Consider the following 16,240-nt stretch of genomic DNA (forward strand, 5'->3'; position numbering starts at 1 on the left):
AAAAAAAAAAAGGCCAGCACTCTCCTTGGGCCTATTCCTTTGCCATTTAAAACCAACAGAAAGATTCACAGATTTCAGTGGGATTGGGATCGGGTCCTTACATACTCTGGAAGTTCAGGGCAGATTTATGGAAACAGAACGGAGGGGGACAGTTGTGTGTCTAGGCCTTCTGCTGCAACCGTTTTTCAGCAAAGGCAGAGGAATTTTGACACGCACATGGAGCCAGTTTCTGGTTAGCCTGCTTAAGAAGGGGGAACCTTTAATTTGGGCCAAGAACATACACATGCTACTCTCTCCAATAACTTCTCAGGCTGGCCTGTTCGTGGATCCGTGTATGCTACCCAGGGACACACTGATTAATACTGCGAGCCCACTGCCTGCTGTCCTTTGCGCTGCTGGCTGGTGAGAACAGATCACAGTACTGGAGGGGATTGGTGGCAGGCAGCACCTCTCAGCCCTCACACAGGCTCAGGGTGCCCAGTTCAATTCCCCTCCATGGAAGGAAGAGAATTCATTACATTACCACAGCATGTACCTTTGTTACGTGGTTTCGTTACAGTTAATTGGTGATGAAGATTTTGAACAAGGTGTCACTATCAACTCCTGATAATTTCTCATACAGATGGCAACAGATCCATTTTGCACTGACCATCAGTTAAAGCATCGCTGATTGATATCAAATTACTTCTTGGTTGTTAAATTAGGAATAACAAACTAGATAAACCAAGCATGATTTTTCTCTAAGGTAAAGGGATATCAGTTGCATGTGCCTATTCTCATATAACAGATATTTGACTTGGGTAAATAGTATAGCATTATCAGCGCTATGATAATTTACATCTCCTAAAGATCTGTTCCTAGGTGTTTGCGGTTAACGGTGCAACTGAGTGCAATGTTAACCATAACACACACGACACTTCTGCGCTTACATCAATCCCTGTTTGACCTATTTCTTTCGTTCCTTTTATTGTTTTAATGCATAATTGCCAGCACAGTTTTTGCAGATGGGTACACCTCAAGAGTCCGAACTAGTGCACTCTTCTGAAATCTTAATCTCCTGGATAAGATGCAGTGCTGGCTGTGTGTTTAAATATATGCCCGTGTTTCTTTCTCTTGTACATACTTGTACAAACAGTATTTTGTATCCCCTTTTTATAATATCATTACAAACAGCAACACCTGATTTATAAAAAAGTTCTGATTGATTATCAAATTAACTAAGATAGTGTTCTGATTACTATGAGGAACCTTTTAATTAGCAAAAAATAATTGTCAACTTTCTTGTCCGCACAAGCTGTTATTCATTACCAATGCAGCAGTATAGAAAACTTAGCTTGGCTTACTACAATAAAGACTCTGTTTAAATATGAGCATCCTAAATTCTGTCACTGCAGATCTCTGTGCATTGCACTGGGAGAAGGAAAAGAAAAAAGAAAAACAAAAATCTGTGTTCTTCTGCAGTAAATTATAAAAGATGTCCTAGCTGCAAACACAAATACTTCACTCATAACCCAAGCACCAGACCATTTCTTTGAAGAAGCTTATGAGGCATTTAAGATATACAATGGCACAATATCATACAATGGAATTGAAAGAATTTCCTTGAAAAACCATTAACTTTGAAGGAATGTCTAGACAACTGTGTCAACAAATGCAAATAATTCATGCTTCTCAGCTTCTATCCAATGGATGGCCCCATGCTGAGAATACACAAACTCAGAAGAAAAAGGCATGTCACAGTCATATGACTAGGGAGTGTAACAGAATCACACACAAATTCAAGTCAATCTTGAAAAAAACCTTCAGAAAGCTCTTTCTCAGGGTAAGTCAGCAGTGGGATAGGCTTCTGGTCATTTTGGCTAGTTTAAAACAGAAACTTACAGCTGGTGCACCCTGGCTTCAAAGCAGGGGCAATGGAAGAAACACAGCTGTTAGTTATGACCATCCACTCTGTTAGAAAAATAAAAACTAAAGGACTCCAAAATACTGTACAACCTCTTGCAGTAACCATCAAAGTGGCTTCCGGAAACAATGTTTTTGCCAAAAATGTATTTGTAAGGCACTTAAACAGGTATCTTTTATATATATATATATATATATATATATATATGTATATATGTGTGTGTGTGTGTGTATAAAAATAAAATATGCACTAAAGCAACATTCACAGATATCCAGTTGTCTCAATTGTCTGTGTGTACAGTATAGTACATATATACATTCACTGTGACACAGGCCACCTCCACTGTTATACCTTCACGGGTGCTTTGGGCTGCCTGGTTAACTTCAGTGCCTGTGAATAGTAAAGAAAACGGTCACTTTTTTGCACTCTTAAAAAAAGACCAGCAACACAAGACAAGCTTTTTATTTTAGTTGTGACAAAATGCTCCATGTACTTCTGCAAGGCTGAGTGAGGTATCAGCATGCAGCTGACAGACCACTCCAGGTTTTGTAATGATCCAGGTTTTGTAATGATAATTTCTCTGGTAGCCCATCACAACCACCTCCTATACAGATAGTCTTAACAAGGAAACCTTAGGAACACAGCACTCATCTGAGATGAGTCTCAGATGTCTTTTAGAAAGCAACTATTGGGACCCCACTCAAAAAACCACCTGTGGCATGGATACAACAGCTTCTGACCTAGTTAGGGAAAGACTGTGAAGAAAACTTCCACAAACATCTTTGTGTTTTCTGGCCTCCTTTCACATGGCTCAAAGCTTGCTCAGAGTATAGTCACTGCTGCAGTGGTGAACGTCAAGCACCTGCAATGTTTATGCCTTCCTTTCGGAGAAAAGGTAACAGTAAGCCAAAGTCCACCACGCCAGAGAGAATCTTATGCCAGGTGACATCTGAAGTTCTCGTAGGTTTAAAATGGCTGTAGCTGGACTCCACTCTTATTGAACATTTTTACACAGAGGAGAGAAACCACATGCCTTTACTTTAACGGCAAGATCCAGCTCTGTGTTCCCCTCAGGTCTGGTCAATTAAGCTAGATGAACTATTCAGTATGTGACAGAGGTTCAACTCAAACGATAGGTGATCATGTCTCTAGTTTAGCAGGAAGAAGCTTCTCTAACTTAGAAGATCTGTGTGACAGGCTTAAAAGGTGTTTAGTTCTCAGCTTCTCCTGTGTACTGATGTGGTCAACTGTGCAGGATGCCTTCTTTTGGTGTGCTCTGGAAAAGGGCACAAGAAAAGCTCAGTATTTTCTTATGCCTCTTTCCTATGGTACTAGAGCAGCGCAGCCTGCACGGTGTGAGATGGACCTGGAGGTGGACAGCGGTGTGTTTCACACAGTGCACCCCACAAGTCCACAGAGGTACACGCAAGTTTTTGATTAGCCTTTAATGCAGCATGAAGTGTCGCAGGGAAATAATGAAAAGTAGGAAGTGTTTTCAATGCATTACCTGAGAGGTCACCTATTCCCCTAGGGTACTTCTGCAGCTACTATCAATAATTATGCTAAGTGATGAGCACCCTGCGGAGCTGTATGTGAGGACGGCATTTGCTGCGAGCAGCCTGTGACCCTGCCAGGGGAAAGCGGTCAGAGAGAGAGGGAAGTTCCTGACATTTGTAACCTCTGTTTTCCTTGGCTTTTCTGGGGAGACGCTCTGACAGGCTAACATTGCTCGGTGGGTGAGAGACTATCGTTTCTAGAGGACTGGCTGAATAAACAATTTTCAGTTTGAGAGATGAAGTCTGATGGGTCTTCTACTGTAGATATTAACCTTTAATATTGTACATTTAAAGCTTGTAAGCACTACTTAGAAAACACTCTAGCACAAATGTAAACCCTTAAAAAAATCCAAACCTTTAAAAATAAATAGGCTATATTCCCCTCAGAAACACCAGCATGCAGAAACACTAGCATTTAACTATTGTTAAATCTAGCCATTCAAGATTAAACTTTTGGATATTATTCAGCAAGAGACTTAGGAGAGAGACATCATTCCACATCTTGTTTGGGGAAACAATTTTTTACTTTGTAGTTTGGCAGATTCTGCTGCCATACTTACAAACTAGAAATACCTCAGTGTAGTTGAACCTCTAAATATTTAAATTCAATTTCATACAAGCAGATCACATGTACTATCATAATTAAGTAAGAATGTCACTGCAGTTGAGTACTGTGACTGGATAACCGCCTCCCCCTGCAAGAGAGATGCCAAAGTGAAGCCAAGGTGTTTATAGAAAATAAACATCAAGGGTGATGATGACATGTTTATTTTCAAAGCAGGAGACCATTATCCAGTCACAACATTCTATTATACTTATTGCAACTGTACCAAACCCAACCTTATTGATTTTTTTTAAGAGTAATTAAAATAACATTTGTGAATAATACAGAAGACCTAGTGAAGAAACGGCTTCAACAGAACAACGATCCCCCAAAGCAGCTTTACGGTAGCGTTACAGTCTGATTAGCACAGACAGCTTATTTGATGCTTAATGAATAAGAAACTAGTGCTGGTGGACTTTAAATCTCTCCAGTACTGGTTGACTTTCCCGATGCCCTGTTCAAAGGCTGTGTTAATGTGCAGCAACTGACAGCAGCCCCAATAGGCCATCACAGCCCCTGAGGATCAGGGAGGTCTGGACGAGCTCCAGCCACATTCCCTGTCTTGGCAGCAGGGAGCAGTGAGATGATGAACAGAAGTCAGCATGGCAGGGATAATTCTGTCACTAGTGGTGTCAACTTCAGGCTATCTTTTTGCAGGAATAGCACATAATTTTCCTTACACAGCCCTTACTGAGGTCTACTAATGTCTCTTGATAATTTCTGTTGGAAAAAGACTTTTAAAAAATTATCATGACTTTCAGACCAACAGAGTCCCAGAAATGATACATGATTCTCAAATATCCATTTTTGGATGCTGAGATGGGTATACCTTAACAAGATCTGGATTTCTGGACACAATTCCTGAAAACTGGGAGCTTTCCTGCTTTTTACAATTCAGGTAACTGAAAGTAGATTCCCATAACATTACAAATTTGGGGAATTTTAGCATTTGAGTTAGCAAGGTGACCTCAGTGGAGTGAAGCTAGTTGGTCTGGGCTGAAAATTGGAAACATGGAAGATTAAAACAAAATGTCTCCACAGACAAGTGGAGAATGCAGAGCACTGGTGGAGCTGGGCTTCCTACAATATGTGTCTCAACCTGCACCTAGAACAACTGTCCCACAGGTCACAGACTACTTCAGCTGCCACAGCCTCTTAATCCTTATCATCTTGTAACGTTAAAGACAGCATTAAAATCAGTTGTAAGGACCAGTTTTCTGTGAGATGGTTACTCCTGCTCTGAGAACTGGACCAAAACCATTGCAATGATTTCATATAGGTCACAGAATGGCTGTCAGATGTGAATGTTTTCAATCAATGCAGAGCTAAGTGGAATTTGAATCACTGATGTCAATGCCAAAAACTCTAGATCATAGGCTACAATCCTACCAGTCATCCCATGCCATATTTTTGATGTGAAATGTGATGCACCAACCTCTCATAGGCTTCTTGCAACCGTAAAGGGAAACCAAGTAAAAAACATTTGAAAGATTTAGTCCTGTTTCTATTCAATTCACAAAGGGTCCCCCAGGCCAGTGGACAGTGGACATGTCCCCAAGACAGGTCCAATGCTATAATTATTAACGACAGACTGAACCATTCTTATTGGGCATAATTTGTAATTTGAATGCTTGCTACTACGAAAGGACCTAGCTGCAGAGGTCTAACTTCTGGATTTTAATTTTTTCAAAGCCAAGCGGGATAAAGTCCAGGGTTTTTAATTTGATACCACTGTGACTGTCACTGTAGCAAAGGAAGTAAAGAAACAGATAAATCCTTACCATGGAATCTACAAGGAACCTGAAGAATTTTAGAGTTGTGTTTAGGTGTTTTTTCCTTACAGCAGAATTTCCATTATGAATATATATATAATGTATATATATTACATATATAATGTATAATAAGAGCAATTCTTACCTTTTGCCTAGAAACCATCCAAGATTTTATTGTTGGTACCAATAGACTGCCAAGAAGAATCTGAGCAGGATGATAGATGAGTAAGGGGACGGAAATTAAGGACAGGTGCTCGTACCCTGCAAACACTATCTTCAGCATTGGAATCCCTGCAGGCAGAAAAAGAGGAGACAGACTCTCACCTCAGATTTTGTGCCAAGGATCATAGTGAAACATTTTATATTGCACTGAGATTTCACCAAAACACCCAAAAGGAAACCAAATGAAGACTCGGGAGTATTTTCAAACAAACAAACAAACAAACGGAGGAACATGAACAACAAATTCCACTGTAGAGAAAGTTCTTCTGTGGCAGAAAGGAAGGAGTAGGGGAACGTCATAAAAGATCTTTTCTAATTATACTGATAACTGTCAGACTTCTGCTGAAGGCTTGATATAAAATGCATTCTGCTATAGCATGAATGTTTGGTTGCTGAGCTGAGTCCTATACTCTTTATTTACTGCTTCCCCTTGCTGTGCTCTGTTTCAACTTGTTTCAACTTGTTCGTTATCCAACCTGCCCAACTCCTGCTTGTAACCTTTCTTCAGCGCTTTCGCCACTGGAGGAGGGATGCGTTTTGCTCACATACTCTCCACCAGTAGGTAAGTACCGAGACGAGAGCTGCCTCTCCTCCTCTGGCCGATTCACATAGACAAGGTAGAGCGCCAAGTACTGTTCAGGTGAGCGTTCAGGCGTTGCTAGAGAGCAAAACTTCCTGCTCTACCTCTATGTTTCGGAAGAGAAACAGCAAGAGAGAAAAAGTCTAACAAATTGAGTGAAAATATGAAGTGATCATGCCTATGGAGAATTAGGGAGCAGCTGGAGCACAGAAGCTGCTAGATGTTGGAAGAGGTTCAGAACAAGGGAAAGGCTATTTTTCCTATGAGCTTGAATTTGGAATCATCAGTGCTAATTCTGTAAGACTTTTCCACGCATAATCTTCCCACCTGTTGAAGCGATATATGAGATTAAATTTGATTTTGTTGTGCTGTAATGAAACAGTTTATGTTTACTTCAAATACATTATTGTGCAAAAGAATCTGTTTAAATCATGGAACTTTGCTACCATGCTCCACAAAGCATGTGTGCAGGTAAAACTTATTAACAATGCCTGCCTTGTCTGACCAGATGTTTGGATAATTGCAAACGAGACTGGCTTTCCTCAGGAGGAAACATACCTTAGTTCCTCCCTGATTTAAATGTCATTCTAGGAATCTTCCACCAGCATCAGCTTTGGAGTGAAGTGGACTAGAGCCTTCACAAAGCTCAGCTGTGCGTCTCTTTTCTTAGCGGTCATAAAAAGCTGAGCTATGGCACACGCCCTCTACTCCCCCAGCAGTTGATGTTTCAGATCAACCAAAGTTGCCCTACATAGGGCAAAGTATGCCCTACATAAGCTTCTCTCTATATCTTGGGTAAATTCCTCTTCTCAACACCCTTCCAGGTCTCCCTTAATAAAAGTTGCCTCCTCCCTAGGTGAGGAAACATAACTTATTTGAATCTTTACCACTCCACCAGTGCACCACTATCACTGACACGCATCAAGGCTTACTGAATTCTTCCTGGTGTTTCCACAGCACAATTTCTTTGAGTTAATTTAATTAGGTTCATCATATTAAATCACTAACAATCTAGTCCTCATTATAGTAGCCTTTACTTATGTGGATACTTCCAGGGAAAGACTGAATCAAATGAAGGTTTGCAGGCTTAATTTCAGTATTATTAAATAATTACCTTCAAAAAACATCATGGACCTAACACCAAACAATAAAGCTGCTTATTATTAACACTAATTTCTGGGGCTTGGGAATAGATAGCATTTGGACAGAAATTAAATGGGCATTTGCATTACATTAAAGACTGTAATTTACCTCAAATGCCCATCATACTGTTTTTGTAAACAGATAACGGTTTTATTGCCTGTTTCCCAGTCTGAACTTCAGCCCTGTGGAACCTTTTCTGTTCTCTAACTATATAAAAATAATCTAGAGTCTTAACTTATCAACATGCTATATTTATATTCATAAGACACTACCTGGTATTTTGGTAGTGCAGTTTCATCCATAGATCCAAAACCTCTTCAGTAAACTGAACAGGACTCGTACAGAGAATCAGAGAACACTAAAATGGCTAGCCTAAGAGCATACAAAAAACTAATGGCAAAGACATGAACAGAATGGATTGAAAGTGACTGAGACAGTCTTTAAATTGCTATACATTTTCTGGACTGAAAGAAAATATGAAGAATTCTAGCTTAAAAGATGAATAAATTCTCTAGAGGAAAGCTATTTCAGTAAACTATGAAAAGAAAATTAAAGTTGTCAAATATAAATACAAAATACTCTAAGTAGTATGACAATATAATTAGATTACTGTGTAGAAAGAGGTTCTTAATTCACAGTTTGTTTAAATACATGTCACAACAATAGGTTCCTGTGAGCCACTAATGTGCAATTACAGTTCCTATTATTTACTAGGAAAAAAACTAACTAGTGAAAAGTAGTAGTAAAAATTTTTGCAGGTAAGCATTAGTTTAATGGAAAAAAAAAAAAAGGCCTTGTTCCCTTCTTATGTGCTTTCTGACTTCTGTAATTCCAGTCAATATGCAACACTATTGGAATATAATTCACAACAAAGATCCACAAATCGCAGCTTCAAATGCGTGTGTCAGTAATGACACCACAAAGCCAAACAAAACAGCATTGGGATTTTATTTATTTTTTAAAATATTCTCTAACGTTTTTCACAGTAATACATAGTAATTGCAAGTATCAATATGACTGCTAATGCTTTCCAAATGCCTAAAATAAAAGAACCAAGAGATTTTAGCAGGAATAAATGTGAGACTCATGCAAATTCCTAATTAGGAAAAATATACTGTAACAAATGTTCTTTCCTCTCTTAAAATGTAAGTATTTGTAAAAGATTTATAAAACATTAAAAAAAAAAACAAAATGAAAAAAAGATCCCAGCCAAAGGAACAAAAGTGCCACTATAATGCCTGGGCTGATCTTGTAGGTAAGTCTTAACCCGCAACATATTTTCAAGAACCAACCTTAGGAACCAACCTTAACAGAGGCTGTAACAGAAACACTGATTGAAACAGTGGTGCCATGAACAGGTGTTGCCATAACAAAAGTAATAAAGTGAGCGAGATGGGTGTAAAACTTTCAGATAGATAGCAAGCAATGAAGGTGCTAAGCAAAAAGGATCTGGTTATCATTATTTTGGGCTGTCCACTACTCTTTTGCGGATCTTTCATGGTCTATTGCTTCCAGTGCTATCGGAACATGATAGCGCTGTATTAGTCAAACAGAATTTTACACAGGATCAAATCACATATATTATAAAGCAAACCAAACCATTAGATTAGTTACAATTTAGTTAAAGTTTCTTCAAACAACACAGTGGCTCTTTCTTTTTCCCCACCCTTGCAAGCTGGAGCACTAAGGTGACATTCTGTGTTCACGTGTATAAAGAATAATAACTTTACGGATTTTATGTTTTATTTTCACAGAGTCACTGAATCAGGCTCATCTGCACTTTAGGGTAATTGCACTGACTTCATGGGTCTTCATCCTGATTGACATCGAAAGAGGAACAGTGGTACTATCAGTCTGCATACAATTTTTTTTTGTTAAGTTTTAAGACTTCTGTCATGGTCTGAGGGCTCATGTGACAACCACCCGTGCAAGTTATAGTCTTCCAACTGCGTGGTTCTGCACCTCTGCCAAACGTCCTCAGGCACTACCTTTTATCCACACCGAACAACTAAGCATGTCTCTGCCATTTGGTGCCAACTTGGGCAGCTTCCCTCAAAGTAGGGGTGCAACAAGGTGCTGAGTTGCCAACTGTTTTTAACAGCCTTGTTGTTTGGAGGGGAGCTGAGCAAACGTCGTGCCAGGCTCCCCGGTCAGGGCTCTACTCCACCCTCCCTCAAAGGATAAGGAAACAGGGTACTCACCTAAGTGAGAAAACAGCACCTCACTAGGCTTAAAGGAGGAGTAACAGAAGGGAGAAAAGATTGAGATCATTCCACAAATACCCCTTACAAACAAGGTCATTGATATTCCCAGCTTTTTCACCCTGAATTTCCCTCTTCTCCTCTGTTTGGCTCTAGTTTCCCCCTCCTGTGATAGGAGTATCAGTGCTCACCCATGTTCCTACATCCCTCTTCACTCTTCGGCTCTTGAATTCACAGGCTCTCTTGTTCTTTCTTTCCATTTGTATTTTCTCTCTCCCTCTTTTTTCCCCTCTTCTTCTCTGCCCCCATTCTTCTAGCCTAGTTGTTTCGCCTTCCCAAGACCTTTGATTCTGGTCTCACAGTAGAATAAATTGTTGGGACTTCCACTAAAATTATTGAGCTCCCAGCAGGCCCACCGCAATGAAGAGAAGTGGGGCAGGCCCGGGATCAGGAGTATATTCTCATTGTTCTCCTCCTCTTTCTGTCCTCACACAACCCCTTTCACATAAGGAGTTAGCATACCTGAAGAAAAGCCAGCAAGAGCAAAGCTGCTTCTCTTTCCTCCATGAACTACAATAACAGCAAGGAGGAGCAAGAGGACTGCTCCTAAGGTCTAGTATAAGGAAACCCTATTTGCTCTCCATTGCTCCAAGGTATCGCAGCTTGGCTCCAAGGCTGCGGTTTACCAGCCCTGATCTAAGGCCACTGTTTCCCTAGTAACCTACTCAGCTGAAAGCTATTTAGTCTTCTTCCAGCTTTGCACCCAGTACAACATCCCATATCCCCTCTTTCCCTTTTGCTACTTTCACATTTGGTCATCACCTTTCTAAAAGGCCCAGGAAAATTTTATGCTGCACTTCACTACATTTAGTTAACAGTTAAATAATAATAATAATAATAATAATAAATCCTAAAAGATTTGACGGTATTTTTAAGAGAATTTAAATATAGGACTCTCTTCATCTAGCTATCACTGCAGTAATATAAATGAAGCAAATTAATTTTAATGCTCTAAGGTACTGATTCTGTGTCACTGTGGCTGACAGGATCCAACTAGACTTTATGAGATGGCATTTGACTTTATGGAAGTGAGCACTATGCACGCATTTACAATTTTACAGGGACTTTAAGCTGTCATGCTGAAAAATGTTTATAAAACATTAATCAAAAAATGCCTCTTTAATACAATGCATTGTCTGAAAGATGTTAGAAGGCACATATTGTAAATGGATTCTTTTTCTGACTAAAGTAATTTCTACCAAAAGCTTTTCCCCATTGCTATACAAGTACACAGTGTGGAGAGATAAAGAGCACTTTCTCAGCACATTACTACCTGATCCAAACACTTGGGAAATCACTAATGTACAGCATGCCATATTTCCATGTCACACATGACACATTTGTCTAAAATTACCCAACAGAGTTTGACATTGCAGCATATTCCATAGCAGAGCTTTCAACTGACATCTGCCAAGTAAGAACTTGAAGTAAGAGCTTTCTTCTTCTAACAAGCAAGTAAGAGTTTTCTTTTATCCTATACCCACGATGGAAGTGATAAAACAATAAGGATTGGAACTCCGTTCTTTTTCTACTCTAATATGTTTATTTTATGCTCTCTGAATTTGTAAGCTTCCCTCAAAGCAGTGTTTCATCATTTGCTGTTTTCTATCACTTTGCAATGGTTTCAGAGAACTTAATAGAACATTTTTATTACCATCAAAACCTGGGCCATTATCTCTCGCACCCAAAGCAGAATTACTGCTAGATGCTCTACTTACGTACTTTATGGTATAGGCTTTTTCCCCTTAAATGTCTGCATAACAAACACTTTATCCTAAAACTTTACTGCTTACATTACTGAAACATATTCCAAATCACAAGATACTCCAGCATTTCTTCTTAGGAAAAGAGGTTTGGTACAAAACAAAGAGGTCAACACTAAGGCTATGGAACCACCAGTCATTCAGGAAATCAGAATGAAAAACAACTGTCACAAACGAGCAGTGAAAATACTTAGAAGAAAAGCCTTAGCTGGTGGATTTTTCAGTGCTCTTTCCTACTCGTCTGTACGTTTCAGAAATCTCAATTGTCATAGTCTCTAAGTGTAACATACAAGATGAAGCAGGCATAGGATGGTAGCTTACCTGACCCCCTCCGTCTTTCTGAAAGATCATCTCGGGGGCTGATGTGAAAAGAACATCAGTAGGTCAAATAGCTTTTTTTTTTTTTTTTTTTAAACTTAGAAGAAGCCTGTCAAGACAGGCATATACTGCATTAAACCCTGACTAAGCTCCCAGAGCAGGGTTTTTCTGAACTTGCCCTGCCAAAGAAAGTGCTAGAATAGTGCCTTTCAGAACAGGATGGCATACAGCCCAGTGACTGCATAGTAGAGGAGGGTGGTGAGATCCCAGCTAAGTCCAGTTTAGAAGTTTGTTCATGGAGATATCTACCAGAATGGAGAAATGCCCCGAAACACTTGTTTGCAAGCTTTCTTAAGGGTTTCCTTCCTTCCTTTTCCTTTCTTCTTTTTTTTTTTTTTTTGGAAAAAATTCACACTGCCATGGTTAGTCTTGATGAGACAGAGGCTTATATACTATGCCTATCAAAGTTTATCATATCCTAACATATATTATCAAAGTTTTAAGTAAATAAAATACTATATATTATGACTCTCCTATGACACACTGATATCACAACAAGGGAAGATGCTTTTGACAAAATAACTGGTTAAAGATTCTTTTTCCGATATACCTACCCACTCCAGAATATGCACTGAAGTCCAGTTAAAGGCTCTTTCCTCAGGACCAAATGACACCTTACAACTAATCACAGTAGAAACATTTGCTGCCTACTGACTATTGCATTTCAGCTGAAGAAAGCACCTTCTGATTCTTTCTAGGAATATGAAATGACATTAACTAAGAGGAAGAAGTGATTACTTGAAACTGAGCCTAAAACAAGCAGCCTAGCTCTTCCCCAGATGAAAAATTCCTCAGAGGAGAATTTGGTAGTCCCCTTCCAGTCCCATTCCAGCTGCAACTCTTCATGATGAGAATCATCCATGGCAGCTAGACAGGCTGGTACAATGATTTGTGGCACTTTTGGTTCAATCATACCTGGTGACAAAACCCAGTGTTACCACCGGAGATCTGAGTAGTAGGCAAAAAAGATCCTCCATCAGCACAGCTACAACTGTCTCCAGGTGATAGACACTTGGTGTCTGACTGGGAAGGGTCTGCTATATTTGTAGCAGTTGAGACCACGTTCCCCTTCCTGCTTGCCCACAAGTAAGTGGGTGTGAAGATTTGGAAAATATTTTATATGGGAAAAAAAGAGGCTGAGACTATTTTCTCAGTATATTTTCACATTTCGGCTCAGTCTTAAACGTGATGGAAAGCAAAAAATGGTAATGAAGTAGTAGAAACAAACATCTCAGGAGGAGGTTTTACAAGGCACTGATGAGAGATTAAAGAAGTCTGGAAAGGCTGCAGGGGAAAACTGCAGAATGGAGGGCAATCCTAGTTCAGTTGGGAAGTCTACATAGAACCTAATCTTCAACATTTTCACTTTCATCCCTCTCATTGGGAAAGAGCAATGATTTACTAGAATATTCAACAGGTCCCTGCATTACACTAAATGGAGCACTAGAATTAATGGGAGGGCTCTGCACTGAATCACTGAGTGATGTGCTTACATCACATGGGCCATACAGTTACATTACGGCGCATGAATTTCACTGTCTGAGACAAAGTACTACCTGTCTGAGACCCATACTGGGTAGTAAAAGACTGGCTTGGTCTAATATATGAATAAAGAAGGAGAAGAAGGAAGAGAAAAAAGGAATAACATATTTATTTTCTCATAACCTTAACAAAAAATAAAAAAGGAGAAAATCTAATATGCTTTGCATGCTTTCATTAATTCTATTTTTTTAGTTCTTCAGGTAATTGAAATGAGAAACTGTGCACAGAAATCAGCAACTGTGCAATGTAAGCACAGTTACTAGGAAACAGCACATCTTGATACTATCAAAGTTTTAAGTAAATAAAAACGGAAAAGATGGGAGAAAGAGAAAGAATATAGTTTGATCTATTTCTGGATTTTCAGCGGGTGCATTCAGATTGGAAGTGATATTTAATGAACAACACAGACAATCTTACCAGCTGCTAACAATGAAACATTTAACATCAACAGTCCAAGACTATAGTGCCTTCGACTCCAGAACACCTCCACCTGTCTGACAACACTACAGTAGTAATTAGTTAACAGGGAATTCAAGAATGAATTGAACCACCATGAGTCATACTTTAAATGTGATTTATCCTTAATTTGGGACCACAATGCAGGAAGCTGCTCCCAGCGCTTTAGTGCTTTCTTTATTGCTTGGATATCAAGTCACTCTTCACACAGATTATACGCTCAAGGCAAAGGATAACTTCTTCCTTGTAGCTCACCAGTAATATCTAAACTTGTGCACACAAATGAAGGGAATCTAAACACTTCCTCCCCTTCTCTGTAACTCTTTTAGCCAATGCTTTTTGAAGGTTTAATACGTTAGGAATTCTGGAAAAAGAGACTGACAAATGCCTAAAAACATGAAGCTGAGAGTTTATTAGTACATTACTACCCTTTCCACACGCAACTGATGCTAGGAGCTCGCTCAGCATTAAAGTTTTGAATACGTGGATTTTGTTTACATAGACTATTAAAAAAGTCATTAGAAACATGTTTGACAGACACTCTTATTATATTTCTGAACACAAGGAGGAAAGGATCATGCTCTAACCTGTTCCATCCTATCTTTTAATTAAAAGCCTTTTTTCTTTTGAAGCCTTGGAGCAAAGGAAAACATGAAGTAAGAAACTGATTATAAATGGTAAAACAAGGAAACAATTACTTCTTTTCATAAGGAAAAAGCCTGTTTATTAGGAATACTAGCGTAATTTTTCCTTAAATTCTCTTCCACCTGATTTTTGCAGCCAGGAAAAGAAGTTACAGGGCCAGTAAAGCTTCACTGTCCCAGTCATTTGGGAAGATGTTTTGAAATAACAACTTATCATCTAGAATTATTGAGGACTACCACTTCCTGTCCTAAAACTCTGTGAACCAGGGTTATGTGCGTGCACTGGATGATGACCCCTCTTTCAGATTCCAAGACTGCCCTGTAATAAGATCCCTCGAATGATAATTTTTGGTGATGTAATTGCTTTTTAAAATCTTTGCACCCACTTTTTTTTAAAGTGGCTGGAGTCAGCAGCTCAGACTGGCTGCCAGAAGGTGCACTCAGAGCAGCACATGTAGATGCAAATCTCTCAGGGAGACTCAACATCATCTTCAATACTCAACAGCTTTAGTATGGGTGACACTTGTAGCCTCTGCCAGCTTGAGGTAAAAAAAAATCTTGAGTCATGTCCAAATGTGGATCTTCCCAAGGGTAACCTGTCAGCTGTCTGCTAAGTATAATGCAGGTTCTTAAAGTAGATAAATTAACTTTAACTGTTTTTGGTGGGGAGAGAGGTTTGGGAGGTCTTTTGTGTCATTATCATTTTACAACTGGATATATGTGTTTATTTTTTTTTATTGTAAAGAGGTATGAGCTTGCTGTCATTAAAAACCTGCAATCTGGTTTTTAGTGTCTGATCCAATTATGTGTACATCTGGGAAGACACACAACCAAATAAATAATTGGAGAGGTGCAACTCTGAAATGACAATTGTTATTCATCGATCTCTTTCTGCAAGTCGAGATTGAGAGATGTAAACTTCAAGTGAATGAGATCTCCTGGGTGAGATTCTTCAGTTCAAACACGGTAAACAACTGTTGTCCTCTGATGCACATTTTAGTACTGCTGGAGGCAAACTTTCTAAATATTAATAAAAAACCTACTACTGGCAGAGTATACGGATGAAAAGGAAGCCCTGGGAGCTGGTGCAGAATTTCTTGCCACGTTCAAAGTCTAATCAAAGAAACATATGTTTCAGGTCAGAATGGAAAGGAGATTCCCCAATTTCCTCCAGTATTTCCCCTTCTGGAATCACAGAGCGGTCAAAATTCAATAAACTGCAATATATTAAACATGCTATAATGTGAATCTTGTGATAAAAACCAACAGGGATTCAGGTACTCTATGTCTGAGAGCAATTAGAAGTCATCTGACTACACCATTTCCTACTTTCAGGTTGGCCTGCCAGTATGTCACCTTCCTGAAAGTGTAGCCCCTTGGGATGCTCTCATATGAAGGAGACATAAATGGCAGTGG

General features: G+C 39.3%; 1 protein-coding gene across 4 annotated transcripts in view; it reads right to left on the reverse strand.

Annotated features, from left to right (window-relative positions):
- The window catches only part of SLC10A7 (solute carrier family 10 member 7), a 181,883-nt gene that overhangs the window by 29,476 nt on the left and 136,167 nt on the right, over positions 1-16,240 (reverse strand). For all 4 annotated transcript variants that reach the window (XR_011140948.1, XM_068942220.1, XM_068942217.1 and 1 more), the window contains 2 exons: positions 5,981-6,126; positions 2,255-2,293 (listed from right to left, as the gene is read on the reverse strand). Coding sequence is in view for 3 of the 4 variants with exons in the window: in XM_068942220.1 (XP_068798321.1) it covers positions 2,255-2,293; positions 5,981-6,126 (185 nt within the window). In the remaining variant the exon portion in view is untranslated. The remainder of the gene's footprint in view (positions 1-2,254; positions 2,294-5,980; positions 6,127-16,240) is intronic.

The sequence above is a fragment of the Struthio camelus genome, chromosome 4, assembly GCF_040807025.1.
Source record: "Struthio camelus isolate bStrCam1 chromosome 4, bStrCam1.hap1, whole genome shotgun sequence".
Classification (NCBI taxonomy): Eukaryota; Metazoa; Chordata; class Aves; order Struthioniformes; family Struthionidae; genus Struthio; species Struthio camelus.